The sequence below is a fragment of the Gadus macrocephalus genome, chromosome 21, assembly GCF_031168955.1.
Source record: "Gadus macrocephalus chromosome 21, ASM3116895v1".
NCBI lineage: Eukaryota > Metazoa > Chordata > Actinopteri > Gadiformes > Gadidae > Gadus > Gadus macrocephalus.
In genome coordinates, this window is record NC_082402.1 from 10,081,074 (window position 1) to 10,098,738 (window position 17,665).

Below are 17,665 nucleotides of genomic sequence, written 5' to 3' on the forward strand. Positions count from 1 at the left end.
GAAAATAAGGAAATGCTTTTTGACACCGCCCTGTGAAGCCGATGTGCGAAGTTGTGACACCACCGATAAATTCAATTTTATATGTTGCTCAAATAGTAAGGTCAAACGTGGTAGTATGCTCTTTTAATTCTATATATTTAAGTAGACGATGACGTCGTTATCTCTTTATGCGGTATGTATGCACATTGACCGGGTTAAGCTAACAGTTGAGCAACAGCTGTCTGTTATTATTTAAGTTGTGTAAATCATAGATTAAAAATCATATGCGATAGACTTTAATTCATTAAGATAATTGCTTTTTTTCGTGAGTACGATACACAAGTCATGTCAACTTGTCAATGCAGTATTAATTAAATGTTAGGTAAAACTCATTGATTCAGCGAATACAATGAAGTTTATTGTTTCGTTTAGCAGAGAGATCCAATGCTGAAGAAGAGGGATGACTTCGAGGACATGTTGGAGGAAAGGAGGAGCTCTAGTGACTTGAAATATGCCTTCAAATGCTACACCCCAGTGCTCTACAAAGGACTGCCACCATGCAAAACCACTGTGCTTAAAAGCATGGTCCTTCAATCAGATCAGCTGCGCTATGTTATTAATCAGGTATTACCCATTTACAATTTTAGTTTCATCCTTGTATTGGGATTCAGGTTCCAGGATAACGTGCCAACATAATAAACTACAATGGAGTCCGAGGTTGTATGGTGTTGTGCGTCTATATGGCATGTTCACATCCCTTGGACACTGCCATGTATTGTATGTTTTGTCTTATGTTGATCATCCATGGATATGGTTGACAAAGGTACAATTAGAGATCCAGATGATTAAGTTGATGTAAACATCTTGTAATATTATGTTTTGAAAAAGAAAGGTCCATAAAGTGTGCGTGAATGTTTGGTTGTGATTTTGCAGGTTTCTAAGGAGACCGGCGAGTCGGCTGGCGCCATCCAAGAGGAAGCCTCAGCCATCTTGGAGGAGATGGCTCACCGCCTTCAACTCAGCACCGTCCGTTTCTTTGCCTTTGCACTCACCAAGGCCTTCAAAACCCTGTTTAGGAGCATACATGTCAATGAAGAGGGCCTCCAGAGAGTAAGTACACATGCAATAAAATAGACATTGGCCTCCAAACACAATCCGACAGTGTTATAAGCATGCCTAAAGTCTTTCAAAATGAATTCCAATGCAATGTAATTTATTCATAAGAAACTCAATTAATTATGTTACATGGTGTCAAATTGTGCCAAACAGGTATTACCTGGACACCTGCACACTCAACCCTATCCCCTCTCGCCCTCAGCTCCAGCAGGCCATTCAGGATCACCCAGTGGTCCTGCTGCCAAGTCACCGTAGTTACATGGACTTCCTGTTGATGTCCTACATCCTGTACACATACGACCTGGCGCTGCCTGTCATCGCCGCCGGCATGGGTAAGGGGTGGGCAGAATTAGTTAAAAAAAATAACTTGCATGTGGGCGACCGGGTTTTGTTGTTGCACATGGTTGCTCTTACATCTTGCATATGGTTTCTAGTATATCTCACAGCTTGGCTGTGGATGTGATGTATCAGTTGCATTTTGGCTGATACGATGTCGTTTGTGTTTGTTTTATTGATTTACTTAATGTGTAGTACTTTGTACATGGTTGCAATACGAATAAAACGTCAAGTTTTCACGACTACGTTCAACATGGGGTTAACTGTGATTGTCTCCCTGCAGATTTCATGGGGATGAAGTTTGTGGGGGAGATGCTGCGCATGTCCGGGGCCTTCTTCATCCGGCGGTCCTTTGGCGGGGACAAGCTCTACTGGGCCGTGTTCTCAGAGTATGTGAAGACCATGCTCAGGGTGAGGAACCGTCTCTTACTATTTACAGAACTGGGCGTTTAGCTCTGCCCAACCAAATCTATAGGAAGAGAAACCTTAACTTAAGAAGAGAAAGCGCCGTTTCGAAATCAATCTTTTGTAGTTCATTAGACAATGCAAAACATTTCTTAGTGCGTGTTCTTGATGTTCTGATCCATGGCTCTTTTTGTCAATGACCTTTGTTTTTTTATAAATAATGCTTCAAACGTAGTTCATACTTCAAACAACTTAACTTTGTGATGTAAACCTGCATATCCCTTTTCATAAAATAAAACAAAAATGTATCATAAAAATAAGAGAGAACTCTGATGTGAACACCCCTGTGTTTTCCAGCAGCCTGATAACCGAGAAAAGGCCTACCTTTATTAATCTGTTATGAACGAATTCAAAGATAAACTGACAGGCCTATGGGAGCAGGCAAGCACAATAAGGCATACAAGCATAATAAGGCAAACATTTATGATAGGCAGGTTCGAAACAATAATGCACTGATATCAATTCGCAAAGCAACATACATTCATTTTAGAGCTTGTCATTAACCTAACGGTCCATGCAAAATGTTTGAATTGTCCACTGCAGAATGGCATGGCTCCAGTGGAGTTCTTCCTGGAAGGCACTAGAAGCAGAACCTGCAAGTCTCTGACTCCAAAGATAGGTAAGCAAAAAGGAAATAACAACGAAACCGTGACATCCCTATTTAAAAGTATTAAGTACAATCCTTGCTTCTGACAGGACATGTGACATGTGTTAATATTAATACAAAATAACTGATAGGACTCAATATGTGAAATAGAACAACAAAATAATAAACCGGTAAACTTTATTACTTCTGTTTACTGTAAAGGGTGTCATCTTAGGACAAACTCAAGTGTTTGTCCTAGCTTGACCATGAAGATGATTTATAAAACACAATGAAGTAGAATATGCAACAACGTGGCCCTGACACTGAAGTGTTTGGTGGTGGCAATAAAACCCAAACAAACACAGGGAAAACCAATGGGACCCAGGACGGGAATTAAACCCAGTTAGGGTCAGAGTGGTCTGGTGGCGTTGCTTTTTATTTGAGTCATATCATATATATATACCATATAAATACACATTAAGACAACCCCATCCAATATTCAAAACAACGTCCCCTCCTCAAAACACTGAATACAATATACAAAAGACAAACACTGACACATACTCAAATAATGTTTTATTCAAACGAAGGAGTAAAAGCATGATCGAGCAAACGGGACACAAATCCCTACATGCTGCAGTGCTCCTCCCCCTCACAGAGAGACCAGGGCACGGCCGCGATTGACCAAAGACCCCCCCAACCACCACCGAACAGATAACCGCATGAGCCCCAACGCGCCCCCCCGACCCCAGAACCCCTGCCTGAAGCCGCGGATGCACTGCCACAGTGGCTCCCCTGTCAATGCATCCGCTACCGCCACCCTGGGCCACCCCGGGACAGAGGAACGCGGCAGCGCCCTTATGCTAGGTGTTGCTAGGTGTCCTGGGATCAAGAACCCCACTGTCAACACAACCATACCGGCTCCTTAACGACCTGTGTCTGTCTTCGTTCATCACCTGAATCCTCTGCCGTACGCCCAACTAGTTCAAGTCTCAGAAGCCGTAACCAAGGAAGCCATGTATCTTTATGTATATTATTACTATTATTATTGCATTTAGCAGACACGACTATCCTAAGCGACTCTGCCCTTTCTTGTTTTTGTGGGGTCCTCCCCGCTTCAGGGCTGCTCAACATCGTCATGGAGCCCTTCCTGAAAGGGGAGGTGTTTGACGTGAGCCTGGTGCCGGTCAGCATCAGCTACGAGAGGATCCTGGAGGAGTCCCTGTACGCCAGGGAGCTGCTGGGCGTGCCCAAACCAAAGGAGTCCACCTCGGTGAGGCCCCACTTCCTGCATGCCCGCATCTAGGAGGGGCCAGCCCCTTAGCCACAACCACTTGGTCTTAGATTAGCATCTCTAAAAACCAATGAATTATAATAATGAATGGAATCCTTGGTGGGTAAAGGATACATAGGCTGAGAGAGTGGTCAATGGTCAGATACCCCTGTGTAGCATAAGATTACTCCCGACTCAAAATGTAGGCAAAGTCCCCATCTTCTATGAGTCGATACAAAATCAGCCCACCACAATCAAGTTTAGCCTTGATGATCCAATAAAGCGTTGCTTTATTGGATCATCAATGCATTAAGGCTAGGCTTATCTGATCAAAGTTTAACTTGATGACCACTGGTATAAGGTGTATGTCGTGTACCTTTTTATATAAGAAACAGATGTACTATAGTGTTTGTGTATGACATGAGCCCTGGCTCAGCTGACCAGTCTTGGTGCCGCTCCCTCACAGGGCCTGTTCAAAGCCAGGAAGGTGCTCAGCGAGGACTATGGCAGCATCCACGTCTACTTCGGCCATGCTGTGTCTGTCAGGACTCTGTCCGAGGGCAGGGTCGACCGCCGCCAGTTCAACCTGCAGCCACGGTACACTCTCGGGCGCAGCCCCACACGATCCCGCCACTTGAGAACACATTGAATCTTAAAGGGGACATATTGTACCACCAGGAGTGAGTGTGATTAGCCGTAACTGCACACCGAGTGTCTAGGTGGACACGCCCACTTGTGATGTTAGAAGAGGCAGAATTTCAAAACGGCTTGTAACGGCTAATCACACTCACACCTGGTGGTATAATAAGCCACCTTTAAACTATGGAACTTGTGAAAGAGCGGGTTCAACTGAGGAAAAGGGGGCAGATATTTAAAGGGGACATATTATGGAAACAACACTTTTCCAGGGATTTGGGGTGTTGTTTTGGGTCTCTGGTGCTCCCACACGCATACAAACTTTGAATAAAGTCTGTACATGATTTTTGGAGTGAGACATGCATTCCTGAAAGTACCCCGCCTACAGTTACCAAACGAGCGAGTCCGTTTCGGCGCCCCCTCCTACGTAGGAAGGGGGCACAGTTGAATACTACCTCCCACTTCCCTACTCCCCTCCAATCAGAGCATAGCTAAGATTTTGTGGACCAGCGGACGAGCAGCTCCGACGGGGGGAACTCGGCGGCAGCCCTGCACAGCTAAGCTCCGAGAGAACAATCCCTTTCTCTTCGGTGGCAGTCCGGAGGAGGAGAAATGGAGGAGAAAGGGATTGTACTCCCGGAGACGTCAGACGCAGTCTTTATGATTCATAATATCATCCGAGGCGCACATAGCTTTTGGCCGTGATATTGGATATAATATTAAATAAATACACATATATAATATTATTATTATTATTATATTATATTATATGATATAGAGCTCCAGGAGTCCGCAAACGGCAACAATCCCTTCTCCTCCTTGCTGTGGTTCAGTCTAAAAGCTCATTGGTCAATGGGCAGCAGCTCATTTGCATCAACGCTACAGACACCAGAAACAGCGCTTTCTGAAGGGACTGAAACAGAGGGGAATAGCGGTAGGCGAGATTTTTTTTCCTAAAAACTATTTCCAGCAAACAGCTTCAAAAACATGTTTTCTAGAACTCAAATACTATGTTTACTTGTTGGGAAAACACCATAATATGTCTCCTTTAAACTAAAGGGGGGGAACGCTTAGAGGAGTAATTACCACAGCGGAAGCCTAAAGCGTTGCAATGGAAAGCACTTCAGTTGGTGCAGGGCCCACCCATAAGGCTGCTGCCTCTTGGGATGGAGAGCTTGGGTTGCTGCTACTTGTGCGTTTTGGGGGGGATGTTCTCGTTATATATAGAATCAAATAATGACATTTCCCGGTTTTCAATGAACACGAGTACATCGTGTTCATTAGGATCCAAGCAGAAAATATTATTCTCATCGATGCAGCAAAGCATACTTCATTCTTATTCCAAACAGGATTGCTGGAGAAGATCTAGTGAGCCCTACGTGACCCCTGTGGCCCCTACGTGACCCACATGTGACCCCTATGTGACCCCTATGTGACCCACATGTGACCCCTATGCGACCCCTATGTGACCCCTACGTGACCCCACATGTGTGTGCTGATCCGTAGGTTCATCCCCAAGAAGCCCAGCGAGGACACCCAGGGCTTCGTCAGCGCCGTGGCCTACGGGCTGGTGCGCTCCCAGGAGGAGAACATGGTGCTGATGCCCTGGGTGCTGCTGGCCTCCCTGCTGCTCCAGGCCCACTACCGGGGCCCGGGGGGCTCGGCGCTGGGGCTGGAGCCCCCCCACCGCCCCCAGGGGATGACCCTGGAGGAGCTGACGCAGCGGGCGGTCTGGCTGCGAGGCCTGGTCAGGGGGCTCGGAGCCTTCCTCCACTGGCCCGGTGAGACCCCGTTGGAGGGGGGGCGCGTGGGGCTGCACTAAGAGTGGAGCGGTCCAATGCATTTGTATCATTACACTTTATGGAATTATTATTGTTATTGTAGTTAATATTATGTATTGCATTTTATTACTGGATCATAGAATCTTGGTTTGCAAAACTATTTACACCCTCTACAATTAGCTGATTTATTGTTGTGATCCTTTACATAATTAGTTTTCACTCGTTTCAGTAATGGGTTTAGGGAAACGATGTTGATACTTTGGTTCCGTGTGTAAATTCATTTGAAATGCGGATTCCATTGTATCAATGTCCGTGGTAAATTTATCAATTTAAAGCAACCGGAACCTTGATTATTTCTGTTCTTCTGGGCTGAACAGACAGATTGTTGCTACCCATTCAAACAGAAGAGTTAGACGGAAACCATCCAGGGTTTCCTCCAGATTGATTTTCTTATTTACATTCAGACGAGACGGGGTGTGTGTGTGTGTGTGTGTGTGTGTGTGTGTGTGTGTGTGTGTGTGTGTGTGTGTGTGTGTGTGTGTGTGTGTGTGTGTGTGTGTGTGTGTGTGTGTGTGTGTGTGTGTGTGTGTGTGTGTGTGTGTGGGGCGCCACACATTGAGACGCTTTGTTTTGAATGAATACAATGTTATGATGTGCATTCATCGCCACGCTGCCTATTTAGCGCGGTAAAACAAAGGCAGAGAGAGAGAGGCGACTGATCGACTGAGCTCTATCTACAGACACGGGCCTGCCTCAACACTTCAGCGTCTGTGGGTTTAAGGAACCGTTCTCACTTTAAGATGCAGCAGAGTTCTGAGCTGTTTGCATCTGACGCTCAATTCCCATTTCCCAGGGCTGCTGAGTGTTACTTATTGAAACGGTCCGTCAGATGTGCCAGACATTTGCATGTTCACTCTTCATTTGAACTCCCTCCCCCCCACTACCATTCCAACCTCAGTCATTTCTCCCCTATGCTGCTCATCACATCTCTTTCCTCTCCTGTCTCACTCTCCAACCCCCCCCTGCTTCATGTCCCATGCCTTCCCCCCCCCCCAGATGACAAGCCCCCGTCTGAGGTGGTCAGCGCCAGCCTGTCCCTGCATCAGGGGCTGGTCAGAGTGTCGGAGGGCCGGGTCCGGCTGCTCCTGGAGGAACCAGGTTTGTAGGCCTTGTGTTACCTATCAATGCCTTGTGGACTGTGTACCTTTTTTTTTTTTTTTATCAATTTTTTTGTATTAAGGACTTATTCGTCAAGCCCAAGAGTACATGTACTTGACACAATTGACACTGACAAGTGACAATTGAGTGTTTTTTTTAAGTTTAACAGTAAAACGACAACTACAATTCAGTGTCGACCTGGTCGGTTACAATACCAAATTTAAATCTCTGAGAAACTACATGTTGCCTTTGTGCTGGAATCACTGCAGTTTGATTCTGGGTTTTTGTCAATCCTTTTACTGGTAATGTTCCAGCGTCTTATTCAGAGATATTGCTGGAACAGATTTGCCGTCCTTTAGATTCTAGCCACGGTTCACACCTCATCGCCCCTATCCCGTTAGACCACAGTCACGGGATAGGGATGCGTGTGTGAACGGGGCTATCGATACCTCCGCCTTCATACTAGGGCCCGACCGATTCATCGGCCTGTCGATTTAATCGGCCGATTATAGCCTTTTTGAAAATAATCGACATCTGCCAAAAAGACGCCGATTACAACCGATTATTATTATTATTATTTTTTTTTTTAATGTTATTGCGCTTAGTATCCTGCAGATTGCTCTCCTACCCGCCTTGCTAACTAACAACTTTAGCTGGAGTAAAAAAGAGGAGATTGAATTTTACCGTACAACATGAAAGCACGCTCGCTCAGGCAGCTGCGCGCTCACCTCACCAATGTACACAAGACGCGTTGTTTGAGCATGTTGTGCCTGTTTTTCTTTAGGTCCCAGGCCATGTTAATTTGTTATACTGTACACTCTAACGGTGAGACCATACTGCTCAGCACACACGTGTTAGTCACTGCTCACGAGCGCAGCACATTGGGAGTTAGTTATTTATTTTACATTTTACATTGCACTCATTTTTGACTGTAAATGTATTCTAAAACACTCAAAGGTTCTGCATTCAATTCACATATTCGTCAAAAGTGTTTAAAGTATATTTAAGGTATCAAGTACTACGTTTTATATGCTTTTTTTTGTTTTCTTTTTAATCGGCCGATTAAACCGTAATTGTAATTTTTCTCTGAAAATAATCGGCATCGGCATCGGCACTCAAAAATCAATATCGGTCGGGCCCTACTTCATACTGCAGTCTGGTACCACCGCTCCCCTGACGTTGGTCCTCTCTTCCCAGCGGGGGGTCCCGGACCCGCCTCCCCGGAGGAGAGGCTCCTGGGTGCGGCGGTGGCGGTGCTCTCCTGCGCCTCCTACAGGAACCAGGTTCTGCACGTCTTCCTCCGGCCCGCCCTGCTGGCCACCGCCGTGCACACCGCCTCGTCCGGCAAGAAGGGTGAGCCTCGCCCCGGAGTGTCGCCGTGTTGCCATGTTACAGGGAGAGCTTCATACGGCCCTTCCTACAGTCAGGGGAAGCCTCGTCGTGGGGTGAGGGTTTAGCACAGGCCGGCACAATTGAATATTGATGTGACATATATAGAAATGGCGCAGTGTTTGGTTCGCAGCCGAGTGCGATCCACCAAGTCCGGAGTCTGCCACAAGGCGGCCCTCGAGCAAGAACCCTGTTCAGTTCTGAATTCACTGTTTGTCGCTTTGGATTACTGAAGCGTTAAGTCATTTTTTTTTGGACAAAAGCAGTGAAATTAGTGAATATACGCATGTTGTAAGTCCGTCTGTGTTGTGTTTACAGAGGAAGTGTTTGATACATTCAGCTTCCTGAGAAACGTGCTCGCCAACGAATTCATCCTGTGTCCTGGTGCAGCTGTACAGGTGTGTGTGTGTGTGTGTGTGATTGTGTGAGTGTGTGTGTGTGTGGTACTAACCGCACACACCCCTTGTATGCTAGGGATGGGACAGGGTACCGTGGGACGTGAGCCCTTAAAAGCGGTGTACTGTACCGGGAGATTATGGTCCCGTCCCATCCCTATTGTATGCCAATCGTCTATATTATTTACAATATGGACATCTTGATGGCCTAACTGGCATAACTATTACTCTGTGTGTGTGTGTGTGTGTGTGTGTGTGTGTGTGTGTGTGTGTGTGTGTGTGTGTGTGTGTGTGTGTGTGTGTGTGTGTGTGTGTGTGTGTGTGTGTGTGTGTGTGTGTGTGTGAATGTGTGTGTAGGACTTTGAGGAGGCGTGCCAGCAGCTAGTGGAGAGCGGGGCACTGCAGGCGTCCCAGCAGCAGCTCACGGCCACGGACAGAGGGGAGCCCACCCTGGCCTTCCTCACGGCCATGCTGGAGCCCTTCCTGCAGGGATACCAGGTACACACACGCACGCACACCTTAAAGGGTTAAACAAGCCCCCCCTGTTTGAGCTACTTCATGGCCACCGTACAAAAGAAGAAGTTCCTTGTTGACACTCATTTTTCATTGAGGGGAGGGCCTTTTTTGCCGGCTTCCACTTCCGACCGCTGCATTCAGATTTCCCTGGGACCCCAAAATGGCCAATGACTGGTAACCCATGCAGTCACCTGTGTTTAACTCATGGAGGGCAAGTGGAGTTTAAACTGTTTTGCTTAAAGGTCCAGATTTGGACCAACCATCTATCCAGAGCACTTCTTTCTATTCCACTACATAACTTTTGTTGTCATTTGTTATACGGTTTAAATTTCCCTTTGAAGGACATTAAACAATGTGATTCTATGTCTTCACACATGTACCTTTCTTGAGAAAGCACCCTTCTGAGTTGGGACAAACTGGTAAAGAAGAGATGGATGTGATTGCAGTCCACTTCCCATTTCAAAAATGGCCACCAGGGGGTGCAGGGAACAACAAAACTGACTGATAAGACATCCACTGTAAAGCTTGTGCGTTTGGCTGTGTGTGCAGGTGGTCTGCAGGTACTTGTGTGAGGAGGCAAGCGAGAGTCTCACAGAAAAACTGTTTGTCCCTGCAGTTCGGAACTTCACCGTCAAACTTTTACTAGCAGGTACGGTAATCTTTCCCCCCCCCCCCCTTTTTTATTTTTGCTTTGCCTTTCTTTTGTTCTCTACACATACACCTCTCTTTGACATGTATACCGATATATTTGTATCTATACCTATATATGTATTTATTTATATACAGTGTGTGTGTGTATATATATATATATTGGTTTTCCCAACTGCCAGTGGAGAATGTACTCATGTGTGTTGTGTGTGTGTGTGTGTTTTTGTGTTTTCCTAGGTAATTTGCGGTACTGCGAGGCGCTGTCGTCTGACCTCCAGAAGAACGCCCTGGCTGCTCTGCTACGGCTGGGCGCAGTGCGCAGGGTCAATGGGTACGCTTTTTCCCTTTTTTTATCTAACTCCAATTTTATACTCGATATAGTTCTCCGATATCTTGCCTTAACTCTCCAAATCATCTGTAGGCAGCCGGGTTTGGCAGCGAGGGCTTTTTTAGAATGGTTGTTTGTTTCTTTATTTTGCTCCGGAAAATTATCATTACTTGTACTTATTTGTCCATGTGCTATTTTCACCAATCAGAGGAGAGCAAGTGACCTTGAAGGTGGACAGGATGCTGCTGAACACCTTGGAAGACACTCTGGGTAGGAAGTAATTTTTTTACCTTTATATTCGCATTCATACAAGTGATTAGAAAACAAGTCTTTAAAATGCAGCCCTGCAGCATTAACCGAAGAGCTCAAATTCCGAATATCAGTGCTAAGCATCTTTTAGCCTTGAGAGACCATCCTGATCTCGCAAGTTCACATTTTTAATTTTCACCCTTAAGATTAGGCCGGCCTCACTCCCTAGCCAATACATGTAAAAAGTCAATGGTGGCGCCCAAGTACAGTGAAGCATTCAACAATGAAATAGGCCGCAGAGAGACCGCACGGACCTGAACAGAACGGCCTGTGTTGATACGTCCATTACACGTTAAAGCGGGGGTACACCATTTTCAGGAACCGGCGAGGGTAAACTAGATTTTGAAGGTATCCAACCGAAGAAATCCCTATCCTAACCCTTCCTTCAGGCCTCCCTCCAAAGCCACTCCCACAAATCATGTGACTGGCTTGATGGATTTAGCAATAGGTCTAGCATAGCTCTGTGGAAGGCTCCGGTCATGTGCAATCAGTGTACAGGCAGAGTGTGTGTGACGGCAGTCTGGTAGGTAGGTAGCCAGGTAGACCGTCCAATAATTTTATTCAGGCCAAATGACAGCGGGGATATTACAGGCCACAGCCACATGTATATATTATTTTTTTGCAAGAACATTTGATTTATTGATTGATGTCTGGATGTTTTTCACAATAATTTCAACAAGTCGCACTGAAAATTCATAGAAAATAAATGTCCTGCACTAGCTTTAACGGGCACGCAAGGAGGCAGTGTAGCCTTTCCCAGTCTCTTTGCACGTCTCCATTGAGAAGGTGTCAAAAATCGATCCAATGCAACTGCTTAAGAGTGTATCGCCACTGGATGACCGTTCCCTGCCTCGCTCCATCTGGGATTAGTTGACGTGTGGCTCCTCAGGGAGTTGGAAAACGTTGCTAACCTCTGGGAAGAAGCCATTCTCTACGCTTCTCTGCATGCGCAAATATCAGGAGGGACTCAAGGGGCTATTAGGCAATGGCTGTTTAAGTGACTTTTTCAACTGCGATGAAATCTGTCCGTATACTTGCAGACTATGAGAAAGCAAAAATCTAAAATAGATTGAGATGACATCATATGGTGGCACCTTGTCTGCCCTGCCTCTGTCTCTGTCTCACTGTCTCTTCTTCTCTCTCTCTCTGTCTCTCTGTCTCTGTCTCACTGTCTCTTCTTCTCTCTCTCTCTGTCTCTGTCTCACTGTCTCTTCTTCTCTCTCTCTCTGTCTCTCTGTCTCTGTCTCACTGTCTCTTCTTCTCTCTCTCTCTGTCTCTGTCTCACTGTCTCTTCTTCTCTCTCTCTCTGTCTCTCTGTCTCTGTCTCACTGTCTCTTCTTCTCTCTCTCTCTGTCTCTCTGTCTCTGTCTCACTGTCTCTTCTTCTCTCTCTCTCTGTCTCTGTCTCACTGTCTCTTCTTCTCTCTCTCTCTGTCTCTCTGTCTCTGTCTCACTGTCTCTTCTTCTCTCTCTCTCTCTCTCTCTGTCTCTGTCTCACTGTCTCTTCTTCTCTCTCTCTCTCTGTCTCTCTGTCTCTGTCTCACTGTCTCTTCTTCTCTCTCTCTCTGTCTCACTGTCTCTTCTTCTCTCTCTCTCTCTCTCTGTCTCTGTCTCACTGTCTCTTCTTCTCTCTCTCTCTCTCTCTCTCTCTCTCTCTCTCTCTCTCTCTCTCTCTCTCTCTCTCCCTCTCCCTCTCCCTATCCCTCCCCCTCCCTCCCTCCCCCCCTCCCAGGAGGTAAAGTCCCCAGTCAGAAAGCGGTGCTGGCGCGCCTCTAGCTCCCCAGCCAGCGGGGGTCTCTGGGGACCCTGAAGCCTTCCTCCCCTCATTAAGCCGAGTGGCACGCCTCCAATGTGTGTTAGCGTGCTGGGCGGCCCCGTTGGATCACCAAGGCAGCCTGCTCGCCGCTCTGTGTTGTCAAAGGAACTCCTCAGAAGAACCGCCATCTGGGGAGAGACGGTGGACATCTCTCCTGTTCTTTATATTTGTCACAGTGTTTTTTTTTGCATATTCACATCCCTTCAGATCAGTTTAGTGTTTTCCTGCGGCTTTATTTCCTTTCATGTCGGAGCTTCTCGAAGCGTTCTTGAAAGGTGCGGTGCTTGGATTTTTAAGGCGCTGCAAATTGATAACCTCTTACCTTTTTTATTTGATTTTATTATTTGATTTTTTAAAGCAGCCAACTTCTTTTGAGATAAGAGTTATTCTCGGTTGATATATTTGGTCGGGATTTGTCGAGGTTTTTCATTTGATGCAATTGGTGTTGTATTCGTTATTTTTTGTGTTTTGCTTCTGCCAAAAATAGCTTTGTTTACTTAATGCACTTTTGTTATTTGTATCTAATATATATTTGTGGGGTGGATTTATACAGTTTAAAGACAAAAGATGTTGAAAAAGGAGATTATTCATACACTGTAAAACTGGTTACAGAAGAAAATGCATTTTTGTATCAGTCAAACTCTTTGACATTGACATAGCTACATGTGTATGTGTATCTAGTCAGAATGGCCTGCTAACAATTGCCTAACATCATAAATCTTTTCATGAAACATTTCATTATGCCTGCTAATAAAACAGCGACCAAAGATATGGTTGCAATAGGAGCAAATAAAGCAAAATGTATTTATTTTTGTGTTTTGTAAGTTGAGGAATAATCATGTTCACTCCCCTCAACTACTAATGGAAGAACAGCTCGTCTGACCTGTTGTTCACCTTTTGTTCTATAAAAGGAGCAAAAACTGTTTCTTTTCCAATTTAATATGAAGTGCTAAACCTTAAAAACGAATTGCCACACATAAACACTGCCGCTGACACATTGTAGACTAATGTTGTGCTCGGTTCTGTTCTATGAGGTTCACCGATGGGATTTGGTAGTTACTACAGCTTTTTGTACTTTATACTGGTTACATATTTTTCTAACAAATGCCTATATAGATAATACACACAACTTATCCTGAAACTCTCAAACTCTACACTGTGGTTATAATAAAATAAAATAAAAAAATATATATAGGTGTGTGTGTGTGTGTGTGTGTGTGTGTGTGTGTGTGTGTGTGTGTGTGTGTGTGTGTGTGTGTGTGTGTGTGTGTATCTCACACACACACATTTACAAGCCAACAATGCATTCATGTACAATTAACATTCAATCTTTCTTGCAATAATTGTGTTAGGTTTTTTGTTGGAATCGAAATGACTTGTGTTATAGTTCAGATACCAAAACATTAAACACATCCAAAGAACCAGGTTATTAGTGGGGCAATGTCTGGGAGCGTTGTTAAAACTTAAGGTCAATCCTTGTCTGAGTGTTCTTCTCGTGTGTTTACTTGTGTCTGTGTCAAGGATCAATGGGATGGGCCAAGGAGTGGATGAAATGATGTAAATAAAACTGTTTTTGAAATGTTGACAGTTTGCATACAATGTGTGTTTTATAATAATAATATAATAATACATTTAATTTAGAGGCGCCTTTCAAGACACCCAAGGTCGGGTGGAAGAGGTGTGTGATTCAATAATTAACTGTGGCCATCAAGCCTTTATCAACCAATCACTGTTAGGGTTAGTGTTTGTGTGGGTGGGATGGGGGGGATGTTTTGTTGCTCGTCTTTTAGCAGAAAATGCAAATTAAAAAAATTGGTAGGCTAAGTCGCAGACTTGCTGCATGCACCTATTGACTACATCGCTATGATAGGTTTTTTGCACTTTGGCTGTAGTCGGAAGGTCATTGTTCTTGACTACGGGACATTTCTCAGACATAAAGTGAAGCCTAATGTTATTTGTGACTTTAATTCAAGGTATTCAATAGGATAATGAATCCTATAGATAGAACCATATTTATTCCCGGGAGATGACGTTCATGAGCTCCATATTATGGCCACATCTGTTCTAAAAAGGTGTGGCTCTGAATCCCACCCCTAGGTGTCAGCCTTGCATCTTCGTCCCCTCAATTCCTGCTTAACGCACACACACGCACGCACACACACACACGAACGCACGATACTTCTGAACTGCATTTTTTTTTGCAGTTCTAGAGACACTGCTGAGTAAGAGCGATGCCAGCGAATCCACTTTGTTTCCATCCGTATCGCCCGGCGTCTCACCCTGACAAATTACAGGTGCATCTCAAGTTGACTCCGACAGTAGCCAACTGCCATCGGGTCCACACACCGTCCGTCCGGTCCGTCCATCCATCCGTCCATCCATCCATGCACCTTTCAGTTCACCACTTCCCCTTCTCCTCCATCCATAACCGTCTCCCTTGTGATGTTGTATAATGCTGTCAGCCACCGCCATATCAGCACTTTATCCGCTACAACTTGACGGGTTATATTGAAGAACACACACACACACACACACACACACACACACACACACACACACACACACACACACACACACACACACACACACACACACACACACACACACACACACACACACACACACACACACACGCACTATTAACTATTAACACACCCGAGCACGTCACCAGCGTAATAAAGTGCTTTCTGACCTGCGGCAGTTGCTGGGAAACAAATTGCGAGTGTGTTGTTCTATTAAGGTGTTTTATTTTGGTTTGGAGGCGGTGTATTTTATTTCTGTGCATTATTTATTTATATATATTTTTTCATTTTCGGTAGCTGCTCCATGGGTTATAGAGCAACATGTCTCATTATAGTTCGGTGCCACAGGGGGTTTGTGGAGGTCTATATGTTAGGAGTTGATTAATAGAAATGCACCCTGGGAGCATATGTCTCAGCTCACCCGGTGTAACGGTGGACCACATTCATTTTCCTCCACAGCTTATCAGCGGCAGGTGGGATAACCTGTGAATTATAGAGAGCATTCGACAGCGGGCACGTGAAGGAGCGACTCCACACTAATATCTGACCCTGGAGATAGCACCACCTCTGAAACACCGGCTATTGCTCTTCATGGTTTGTTTTGATTGGCTGAAATTATGGCATGTGATGACACTGTGCTACACTCATTTTGTTAAGTATTGTGTGTTTAGTATCTAATGTTTAGTGTTGTGTGTTTGGTATTGTGTGTTTTAGTATTATGTGTTTAGTATCTTGTGTTTGGTGTTGTGTGTTTGGTACTGTGTGTTTTAGTATTGTGTGTTTAGTGTTTTGTGTTGTGTGTTTGGTATTGTGTGAGGTATTATTGTGTGTTTAGTATCTTGTGTTTGGTGTTTTGTGTTTAGGGTCATGGGTTTTAGTATCTTGTTTAGTATCTATCTTATTTTGTGTTTGATGTTGTGTGTTTGGTATCTTGTGTGTTTAGTTTGTGTGTTTGGTAATGTGTATTGTGCTGTCCCTTAGGTTGGATGTTGAGGCCAGTACAGTTCTTGGTGATCAAACCATCATGACCATCTTCTGGCTTCACTATTAAATCCATCACCAACCGAACCATGTGCCAACAACGCTTCGTTGTTCTGATGCTGCCCAGGAGCCTTTAGAGTGAGTCACGGATATAAACAATGGAAAAATAGCACTTTGGTCTTTTGGACTCAATGTGGGATGGTCAGTTCAGAGTTTAACAGATACTAGTACTTCACGAAATGTGTATTATAAAAATAACAAAGCACCTTATTGCTATTGTTTACGTTTGTGGCGGTCATGTTCCTGTGAACATGACAGAATTGGCACAACAGAGCGATATCGTCAAATTAGTTTGGAAACAGATGTTTCCGTGAAGCCAGGAGAGATGGTTACGATGGTTTAATGTCAATATTATCCTTTAAGGGTCTTTGGGAAATTTTCTGCACACAACCCTCGGGGTATACTATTTTGCAAGTTGCTCTATATTTTAAGCTTCCTTGCTTATTGCTGATAAGTGAGATCAGTTGAGGGAAAATTAATTGGATCTCTTTAGAGCGGAGCCTGACCTTAATCCTGCGTTGGTTTACTTAATAACAGCTCTTGTTTTGATCAAAATACCTTGTAGTATATATCCTTGCCTTAAATCATATATTAGATATGTTGTCCATGTCAGTCTTTGACAAATGTTAGTTAAAAACCGAAGGTCTGTGGAAATGGCACGGAACTTGACGATTTCCACTAAATGCCATATCTACTGACAGAATTGCCCATTTTACCAATTATTTGTAATTATATCTACAAATGATTTTGCATGTTCTTTCCTCAGTGAGAGAGAAAGGGTGTGAAGGAGTGATGGTGTGAGGAGGATCAGAATGAGGCACACAGATTCCAACCTGAGAAGCATAGTTAAGTACCATCCCTCACATCTGTCAAGGTGGAACATCTTTGCTGTATTGTATAGAATCACGAAATCCAAAATAGTTGAAACTGAATATTTGCAGATGACGTCTGCAAATAAAAACACACACACACACACACACACACACACACACACACACACACACACACACACGCACGCACGCACGCACGCACACACACACACACACATACAAATCCATACCTACACACATGTAAATCTGTGGTTGGATGTGTTCATGTAAATATTAATAAAGGCATGAGTATGCAGAGAGAGAGAGAGAGAGAGAGAGAGAGAGAGAGAGAGAGAGAGAGAGAGAGAGAGAGAGAGAGAGAGAGAGAGCAAGACAGATAGAGAGACAGAGTGTCTGTCTCTCGGTCTCTGTCTCTCTCTCTCTCCCTCTCTCTCTCAGTCTCTGTGGGTTTTCCAGGGCTCTCCGTTCTTGACAGCAAAATAAATAATAATCCTGCTGATGGCTGCTGCCATGAGATGACAGCTCTGTGAAGATTTAATAAA

The 17,665-nt window shown here is 44.6% G+C and overlaps 1 protein-coding gene across 4 annotated transcripts; it reads left to right on the forward strand.

Annotated features, from left to right (window-relative positions):
* The first annotated feature begins 1 nt into the window (after position 1).
* gnpat (glyceronephosphate O-acyltransferase) lies at positions 2-14,313 on the forward strand. 4 transcript variants are annotated; one of them, XM_060042028.1, is made up of 17 exons: positions 2-172; positions 412-603; positions 913-1,089; positions 1,298-1,427; positions 1,715-1,842; positions 2,440-2,515; positions 3,604-3,755; positions 4,222-4,352; positions 5,898-6,172; positions 7,229-7,330; positions 8,528-8,683; positions 9,038-9,117; positions 9,472-9,612; positions 10,180-10,279; positions 10,516-10,609; positions 10,815-10,876; positions 12,647-14,313. In XM_060042028.1, exons 1-17 carry the CDS (start codon positions 149-151, stop codon positions 12,688-12,690), a joined length of 2,064 nt encoding a protein of 687 aa, XP_059898011.1. In that variant the 5' UTR covers positions 2-148; the 3' UTR covers positions 12,691-14,313. The 4 variants fall into 4 exon arrangements, with proteins under 4 accessions (XP_059898011.1, XP_059898013.1, XP_059898009.1 ...); XM_060042030.1 differs by having other exon boundaries at positions 415-603; XM_060042026.1 differs by having other exon boundaries at positions 11-95.
* Positions 14,314-17,665: the final 3,352 nt, after the last annotated feature.

What these genes read in the sequence shown, in the direction of transcription:
- gnpat (XM_060042026.1), top strand. Translation starts at nt 42, where the DNA reads ATGTGCGAAGTTGTGACACCACCGATAAATTCAATTTTATATGTTGCT. An exon ending in TGTCATCGCCGCCGGCATGG is followed by an intron (nt 1,428 to 1,714) that starts GTAAGGGGTGGG and finishes GTCTCCCTGCAG; the next exon opens with ATTTCATGGGGATGAAGTTT. An exon ending in CAGTTCAACCTGCAGCCACG is followed by an intron (nt 4,353 to 5,897) that starts GTACACTCTCGG and finishes GCTGATCCGTAG; the next exon opens with GTTCATCCCCAAGAAGCCCA.